Source organism: Argentina anserina, chromosome 7 (genome assembly GCF_933775445.1).
Source record: "Argentina anserina chromosome 7, drPotAnse1.1, whole genome shotgun sequence".
NCBI classification, from domain to species: domain Eukaryota; kingdom Viridiplantae; phylum Streptophyta; class Magnoliopsida; order Rosales; family Rosaceae; genus Argentina; species Argentina anserina.
Genome location: NC_065878.1, coordinates 2,069,284 through 2,078,157, shown reverse-complemented (window position 1 = coordinate 2,078,157; position 8,874 = coordinate 2,069,284). Strand labels below are relative to the sequence as shown.

Genomic DNA, 8,874 nt, shown 5'->3' with positions numbered 1-8,874 from the left:
TGACGTCGGTTTCTGTTTGATGGCGTCGATCCAAAATCATCTAAGGAGACGTGCGAGCTAGGTCATCAGAACGTTAAGGAAGCTTGACGACGTTGGCGTTGAGTAGCGCTGGTTCTAGGTGGAGGTCGCACTGGTTCTGGGTAGAGAGCGCAAGGCGACGCTGGTCTCTCAAAAACGGCGGGGCCTCACTAGGGGCAGCCAACAAAGCGGGGGCGGCGTTGGTATGCCGGAAGTTGGGGTAGAAGAAAGAGATGGGTGCCTAGAGAAATTTTCTAGGTGCCTATAGCATATCTGATTTCTGATATTTTTTGTTTTGGACAACATATTGGTCGGTTTTCGAGGCTCATTGTCGACAATGTCAAGAAGAACAGGGATGCCGAAACATGGGATTTCAGGGCTTTTTTTAATGGTAGCCTCGTCACTCAGACACTTTAGAACAAAGTGCATGATAACGTGTTGCAAGATAATGAAACGAGAATAATAAGAACGTAATATAACATAACGTAACTCTTTATTGATTGATAATGAGAGCTATATGTAGACATTACATACGGAGTATCCTGATTAATCAGAGATTCATATCTATTACATAAAGTATAATCTACTCTAATAAGGAAACCTAATTAGGCTAAAACACACACAATTAGAATGAAAATTATCCCTGAACAATATAATTATTTTATAACAGTTTTCCTTATGCAACTAAGAAAGCTATAAGAGTAGAAACCCAGAGTAGAAACCCACGCATTTGTCACAAGGCTAAGATAATTTTGAAATGTTGACTTTGATTGCGGAAACATGTTCTACATTTAAACTTTTGACCCACAAAAAATGTTCAACAGTTCAACCATCAAACTCTTGTTGTTCTGTCACGCACACATTTTGCCTGATAATAATTAACATTGTTTTAATGGGAAATACTTGGTATAAACCCTTATAAATCTTAGAGGGATAGGAGGGATTGCGCCTATTTTCCGAAGGGTCTTTTCCATGAGGATTTCTTAGTATCTTGTCCCCCTAAATTGTCCTTCCAAAACCTAAGCTCATTAATCCCACACAAAACATAATCCCAAATGAGTCTTCATCGCCCTGGATTTGCTTCGTCCCCTACCCCCCCCCCCCCCCTCACTCGTCCACTGTACCAAATCCACCAAACCCTAATTATTCACTTCACCAACCATGCATGGTCGCACCCCTACGGAATCATTATCCCCCTGCCCAAAAGTGTGACGTCACGGTCAATTAGATTTGTTGTTATCAATGCCAGCCTGCACCTCACTCACTGCCCAATCTCACTAATATTTATTACCGCGCAGTACTTTCCAAACTCCGATGCAGCAGTAAGAAAATTTTAAAAATCATTCAAATTTCAAACCCCCAAAGATTCTGTCATCCGTGCACTTTTGTCATACGTGTGGGTGGGCATCGCTATCCTCTGTCCACCTTTTTATTTTTTCACCACACCCTCACATGGGTTGAGCCTGTGGGACCCGCCACAAATCTTGTCTTTTTAAAAAATACAGTACTCAAACACCCACCCGCCGCGTCAGCAGCTCCCCCATGTGACATGATGCACCGTGGACCCACACCCCTCTTTTATGAAAATTGGAATTGCTTTTACGTAAACACTATAAAGACAAACACAAAGGAAGGAGAGTAACAGTAACAGTAACAGTAAAATCTCGAGCTTCTTTACTTTCTGATATTTCCTTCCTACATTTCCTTTTCTTTTTTTTACTGACAATAACATAGAGTACACAATTAAGTGGCAGTACCAAATGATAGAGGTAAAAACTAATAATTCTCCAATATCTCGCAACTGCTACAGATGAGCTGAGGTGATCTCACTCCAGGCTTTTCTATGGTGGAAGAAGGAGAACTAGCCTTGTGGTTATTCAAAATTACACTCTAGCTTCCTTCTTTTACCTCTTTCTTCTCACTCAAGCATAGCTGCTCTATAGCTTCTTGGTTCTGCTTCTTCTGGCTGTACAGACTTTGATTACACTAGAAAAAAAACACTAAGCAACACAGACAGACACTGCTGGACTAGATTTTGGGCACCATTTGTGGTAAATCATGACTCCAAACTAACCACTTTACAGTGCGCAAAAGTTACGGGCAAAGTTTTTGACATTGTACGTTGGTGATTCCTTTGTCTCTCTTTGTTCTTTAAATTTAAACCTGTGGTTCTTCCGACTTAATACTGAAAAATGAGATGTGAAGGTAGGACTAGTAGTACAACAATAAGAAAGAAAGGAAAAGAGGCTGACAGACCCACACTAGCTTTCGCTTCCCTCCTTTCCTTTACGGCCTTTTCCGTATGCAATTTGTATGGTAGTAAGTAGTATGGTATTTTCTGATGATAGTTCTGGTGGAGATTTGATTCTTTTTCTACAGATTGTGGTGGTGTTTTTGTTTGGTTATTCTTAGTTTAGCATTGATCCTTCCTACAAAAACAAGAACAGGCCTTGTTAATCACATATATAAAGTTAGTTTTGGATGTTAAACAAACTTTGATCACTTGGTATGTAAGTAACATGATACCTAACTAAAGGCTTAGGAAGTTCCAACTGGGCATTTCGGACCCCCTGCCCCGGCGGCATACATCCCTATGGTGGCTCCATGGCCGGAAGACAACCTGAATACACAAACGCAGATATTCAGCGTTGGAATTCAACCAACTGGGCATGCAAGATTTGGTAGGAATTTAAATATATGAATTGGCGGTTACCTCGGAATTTGGCAGTTAAAAGGCTTGAAAGATGCCATGTCCAGAGAGGAAGTGGACGGCAGGGGGGAAGTCGCCAAGTTAATTTTAGCCGTTGCAGCTGACACATCCGATACATCATTGGCCTCACTAGCTACGACAGGGAAGGCAGAGAAGTAATCTCGGGATCTCTTTGTTGGAGATGCGAAGGGGCTGTCGGGGAGATTATGCTCCAAGCTGTACAAGTTTGATTAGGAACATTTATAACTGAACAATTGGGACTAAATGCAGTAAAAATTTTGAGTGCTGCAAAATCACTACTTACCTTCCTAACAATGCACTCAGATCTTCATGGCGGTTTCCCTTGCCACCCCTGCTATCGTCACAGTTGGCAGCTGATTCTTTACCTGTAACTACAGATGCTACCGAGTGAGGCTGCTGGTCTGCTAAGAGAGGTGGAGAAACGGGTGGCACTGGACTTGCACAGATCTCTGCGGTTGAGTAAATTACAAATTTTAGCAACCACAAGAAAGCTTAAACAGCTCATTCTTATTATATAAAATAGCAAACCTACCTTGAGTACCTTCTGGACTGTGGAATGAAGGACGCAGAAAGTTCTGGCTGAACATACTCGGGGACTGAGTAGGAGAATTAATCGGACTGCTGGCAGAAAGAGCACGATGATGATGCTTCTTAACATCAAGAAGCTGCAGATCCATTAGCCTTCGGCTTTGAATTTCCAGTGCTTGCTGCAGCTCAGCTTGCTCCTCCAGTTTCCTCCTCCACATCATATCTTGAGAATTGTAAAACATCCTTGCTCCTAGATAGATATTTCAACAGAAGCAAAAGAAAAATCAAGACTACATTATGTCAACGATTTAAAAATAGATCATCTAATTTCAACATATATTCCATTAATGAGGAGCTACCTAGCTGGAGATCAAAAGGGTCTCTACCATCGAGGCCAGTAGGTGTGCCACAGGGAGACAAATCTCCTCTTTCCATTTGTTGCTTCCTGGCAAATACAACATGCAAGGACCATTAGCTTAATATATCAAAAAAGCCTTAATAAGTTGTGCAATTATAAACAAAATGAGAAGCAAAGAGTTTGCCTGTACCTGTCCTGAACCTTGCCCTTCTCCTTGTAAGGCTTGACCAGCACTCTAGCATCACACACAAAATGAGGGTTCCCTTTTGCCAAAATAAGCTTCACAGTCTCAGGGTACATAAATGTAACAAAACCAAACATCCTCTTCTGCTGGTATGGGATTCTCACATCTTGAACAGGTCCATAAATGCTACAATGTTTCATTACCAAACAAAATCAGCAAAAACAAAACCCACATATTATTCCACTAAGCACATCATAATCATTATACGGTAAAAAAATCGTGGGAGCAAAAACCTGAAATAATTCGACACGTCTTCTTCTCTGAAAGTGCTATCAGCTGGAAAAGTCAAGTATATCTGCCTTGAGGCTGGATTCACCATCCCACCTCCACCGTTGATCATCGAAAACTCGTTTCTTTCCATCCGAGGAGATCGACTGAATTTGTGGATATCATCACCCATCATCAACGCTGCTGCAGCCCTATTACACAAAACAACACAATGAAGATTAATAATAACAATAACAAAAACAAAAACCAGCATGAATACTAATTCGTTGATTAGAAGAAGCTGGTTAAGCACCTCTGAGCATCAGTCTGTTGCTGCTGAAGGAGAAAGTTCATGCACTTGGAGGATGAGTAAGGAAATGAGTTGGCCGAGGCCATGAGCTGGGAAGCTGCAGCGAGTCTTTGCTGATGAGCAGACTTGGATCTGAGAAGCGCCTCGTGGCAGGACTGGTCCATCATCTCAAGCTTGCTCGGCGAACCAACAAGTGGAGGTGGAGCACCATCTGAACCCAAATCTCCAAGTCCACCACCATGCAAGAATCTACAGCTCGTTCCATTCTTGCAGTACCCTCTTGCATAATACAAACAGGGCTTCCACCCGAACCCCGGGTCTTCCAAGCACACATCACTAACAGAGCAGCTCCGGCGGTGAAGAGAGGCGCCGCCGGCCCAGTTCCCGGAGTAGGAGGAGAAAAGGTTGTGATCAGAACCATTAGTCGGACTCGACGACAAGTCTGACTGTGGGTAGAACAAATCAGGGGACTTGGTTCCTCTGAGGTTAGGAGCTCCATCGTTGAGAAAAGAGAGCTGGTCTTGAAGAGGGAACTCCTCGAGGACATGGTCCGGCCCACCGTTCCCGAAGAAGGAAGAGCCGTTGGGACTCATACTGTCATCTTGGTTTTGATTTCGAAGCTCGGAAGACAGAGCAGCCCAAGTAGAAGGCGAAGAAGACGGGTTGGGAATAGTGAGAGACAGCCTCGAAGAAGCAGAGTTCTGCCTCGTAATAGCGACTGGATTGGTGGAGAGGAAAGGCGAAGGAGAAGAGGGCGTGGAAGGGGAGTTGGAAACGGGCATCAGTCCCAAGTCCTTGCGAGCCTTGAGAATCACAGAGTGGAGAAAAGCTTCGGGGCCGAAAGCTAATCTTATCATTTCCTTTTCACCATGGTCTTGGATAAGCAGAAGACCCATGATTTTGGAGGCATTTTCAGGGTCCAAGTTTGTGATCCTTGAGAACACAATCCTTGTAGCTTCATAGGAATCCATGGCTGCTTACACTTCACCGCGCCACCAACCCTCCAAAACTAGGATTGTGAAATCTGCTTAATTAGCAGTGTGTTTCTCTTTCGGAACAAGTAAAATTTGTTTTCTCAACCAGACACCAAAACCTTTTACCTACCAACTTGCGATGAGTGGAGAGTTGATGAGTGTCTTTCTTTCTCCTCTTATTCCTGCAAGAACCCATGAAAAAGAAAGGTAAAGATAGAGCCTTTAAGTGTTTAAAGGAAAAGAGAAATAAAAAAAAACCCATAAAGAAGTCGCCTTTAATTTGTTAAAAGGAAAGGAAGAACAAGAACAGACTTTGTTGGTTGAATTTCTCCAAAAGAGAGCAAAAGTTGCAGGCGAGTCATAGGCATGAAGAAGTAGCAAAGAAACCCAAAAAAATGAAACCCTTTTCTCCCTTAAATAATCTGTTTCTTTGCTAAATTTGAACCCAAATCTAACTCTGGTTGAGAAAACTACAACTTACCCATGAAAGATAGAAGCAGTCTACCTCTAGCTTCTCTGTCTCTCCCAGCAGCTCTACTACTTGAAGCATATTAAGATTTGCTTCTTCTCTTTTCTAGTCAAACTTCCCACAACTAGAACTTCTAGGAGGTTTAATTCCAAGCAGCAAGAACAGAGCGGCAGAAGAACCATCAATTGCTTAATACTACTGCTTCCTCTGCTGTCTGGCTCTCTCTCTCTCTGCTGTGCTGGGCTTTTTTGGGTTCTGAGCTAATAATAACTAGAACTAGTTGCACCTCACTCTCTCTCTCTCAAAGAGACAGATAGTTTTTCGCTGTGTCTCTCTCCTTTGAAGTCTTAAAAGGCCGTGAGTGAGGGGGGTTACTGCGGGCGCGTGAGGGTATGCGAGTGGGGATATTTTGAGGGATCCAGATCTGTGCTTCAAGTACTGCACGTTCTCTTGCCTCTACGCTCTGACACACACTATAACTCTTCTCTCTCTTGTTTCTCTTTCTTCCCAGGACCGAAACAAACCTGGTTGACTCCGCACGCTCCTTCAACTCGTGTGTGTCGCACGCGGAGGTCAAAACTTTGGTTGGGGAATGGAGGGGCAAATTTATGTAGCGACCCACCAGTTTGCCAAATTTAGTTGCTCTAATTTGGGCAATTCAATTGCTTCACTTAACTATTGGTTAGAGGAGTTCCATCTAGAGAAAAGAATTGAAAGATAATAGTTTGTTTGAATTGAAATTTTCCCCTTAAATGATGAGGGTGCATTATAGTTCAAGAAGTTTTTTTTTTTGTTACAAATAGTTCAATAAGTTATTACCACACTCTTATCAACTGTGTAACGTAAGTGGTATAATTCAAAATTTTTGAATAATAAAGTAAAAGGCAAACAATATTACTTACTTTGTAAACTCACTGAAAATGATATTCAGGCCTGAGTGTAGCCGTTATAACAATATTACCTCATCAATTTGTTGATTTATTGGAGATTTAAGCTGTAAATGATGTTTGAAAATACTAAATAAGTTGGTAATAACTTACGTAATATGAGCTTCATGTTTTTCGTAACTTGATATTTTGCACATAAAAAAGCAATTATGCTTCTCAGTTGAGGAAGTGGGTAATAAAAAAGTGAATGATCATGAAAGAAGTTAATGGTCATAGAGGGAGTGAGTGATAAAAAATGAAGTAATTGACTTAGAAGTGATGATTACACCCAAAATAAAATCAGATTTTTGTATAATATAGGTGTAGATTTTTCTCTTTTTTTTTATTCCACTTCAAAATACATATAAACAAATAAAATTAATTAAAATATAAAAACATAACAAAATAACTAAGTAAAAGGAATAATTAACTTCTCAATTGGAGATAATTCATGAATTTAGAATACCTTTTTGCACTCTGAGTGTTATAAATATTTAAATTTGTATTTCATTTGCTTTGTGAGATAGATTCATAATAGATGTAAGGATGAATTCCAAAACCAACTTGGCTCGTTGCCTAGGAGTCTTTTAATTGTAGTTTCTTTGATTGATTTATATTTTTAGGAGATAAGCAACAACATGTTCATTAATTATTATAGGATTCAACAGTAAATCATCATAGAGTTCAAAGTCCTTGTTTTAGGTATTTTAAAAGGATAACTCACTCGACCAACTTCTTGATCACATTTCAACACACCGTTCAACACTTAGATTCTAATGTAGATCACTTCTGTAAATTTTAAGCCAAAATGGAGGTGTTAAAGGCATTCAAAACTGAGATTTAAACTTATAAGCATGAACGGTTCATGTTTAACAGATTTGGTGCGTCCATTCCTTTCACCAAGTTTGATATCTTAACGATCACCATTTTAGCTGAAAATTTTATAGATGTGATTTACATATTAGACTCTAAAAATTAAACGGTGAAGATGTAAAAATGTAATAGAAAAGTTAATGAATAAGCTATCCATTTAAAAAACTAAAAAAAGGGATTCCTTACTCCTTAGTAGTGCAGCTTTCACTATAGATGAAGTGTTTCTTCAAGCTCCAAGCAAATGGTTTCTGTAATATGATTAATATCCAAATGGAATGAGATCTAAATAGTGATAGAGGGGTGTTATTCGAACCCATTTAGCCGCTTAATATATCAAATTAACTGTTACATGTATTCAACAAACAATTGATGAGAAGCTGTGTTCTAGTTCAATATTGACATATTTTTCTGAGACCAAACTCTATAACCGTTACCATTAACACTGGGTAAGAGTTTCAGCATGGACTTCGGATATTACTCTTTTCTAATATTATCAGTAAGTTGTAATTTTCGTTTTATGATGACCAAAGAGCAAGTGAATTTCTTTTTATAAACAACTGACCATCTATTTGTGATGGCAGTGTGGATTACACGCTCTTGGAATTTGGGTTGAGAGACAAATTCCAAGTGTGTTTCTGTGGGTTAGTCAATGCATTAAGCCAAAACTAAACAATTAGCTTAATTGACATGTATGATATGATATATGATATGTGATATGGAAATGGGATCTTCTGTCTTTGTTTTCTGATCTCTGGCCAACAATGTGTTTCATTTTTCTATCATCTTCAAACACATTATTAAGGGTCATTACTCATTAGTGCTCATGCCCCACCCATCTTAAAAATAAATGAACACAATGTTCTTTTTTTTTTTGGTCTTTGCTTTTTATGAAGCTTTTGCTCATTCCCGTTTAAATAATTCTCAGTATGATCATGATTGGGGATACTATAATCCCTACATTCGCAAAAGAGAGAATGGGGTTTTGTTTTTCTGGTGGTAGTAAACCACAAAAGGTATGGGGATTTGCTTAAGATATAGGAGAGGGGCAACCATCTTCCTCATTTGCATTTCTATGCTAGCTCTCTATTAGTTGTCATTGTTTATATAGATGAAAATGCCCCCACAACAAATGAATGATGATGAATGAAATCTTTCCCCATCTCCTTCCTTCTTTCCCTCCAAACACCCAACTCAGACCTCATTATAAGTTACAGCAAAGAGGGCCATGGCTTTTCT

General features: G+C 39.9%; 1 protein-coding gene across 2 annotated transcripts; it reads right to left on the bottom strand.

Annotated features, from left to right (window-relative positions):
• Positions 1–1,669: 1,669 nt before the first annotated feature.
• Positions 1,670–6,082, bottom strand: LOC126802250 (zinc finger CCCH domain-containing protein 53). 2 transcript variants are annotated; one of them, XM_050529849.1, is made up of 10 exons: positions 5,852–6,082; positions 4,400–5,552; positions 4,113–4,298; positions 3,826–4,005; positions 3,637–3,722; positions 3,282–3,527; positions 3,033–3,198; positions 2,732–2,944; positions 2,545–2,638; positions 1,670–2,447 (listed from the first exon to the last, which is right to left on the bottom strand). In XM_050529849.1, the coding sequence occupies exons 2-9, from the start codon at positions 5,365–5,367 to the stop codon at positions 2,557–2,559; spliced, it is 2,127 nt and encodes a 708-aa protein (XP_050385806.1). In that variant the 5' UTR covers positions 5,368–5,552; positions 5,852–6,082; the 3' UTR covers positions 1,670–2,447; positions 2,545–2,556. The 2 variants fall into 2 exon arrangements, with proteins under 2 accessions (XP_050385806.1, XP_050385807.1); XM_050529850.1 differs by having other exon boundaries at positions 3,291–3,527.
• Positions 6,083–8,874: the final 2,792 nt, after the last annotated feature.

Bases quoted from the DNA above. Each gene is read 5' to 3' on its own strand.
- LOC126802250 (XM_050529849.1), bottom strand. From the start codon at position 5,367: ATGGATTCCTATGAAGCTACAAGGATTGTGTTCTCAAGGATCACAAAC. The intron at 4,006-4,112 runs GTTTTTGCTCCC...GAAACATTGTAG, and splicing joins GACGTGTCGAATTATTTCAG to CATTTATGGACCTGTTCAAG. The intron at 2,945-3,032 runs GTAAGTAGTGAT...AAACTTGTACAG, and splicing joins CTGAGTGCATTGTTAGGAAG to CTTGGAGCATAATCTCCCCG.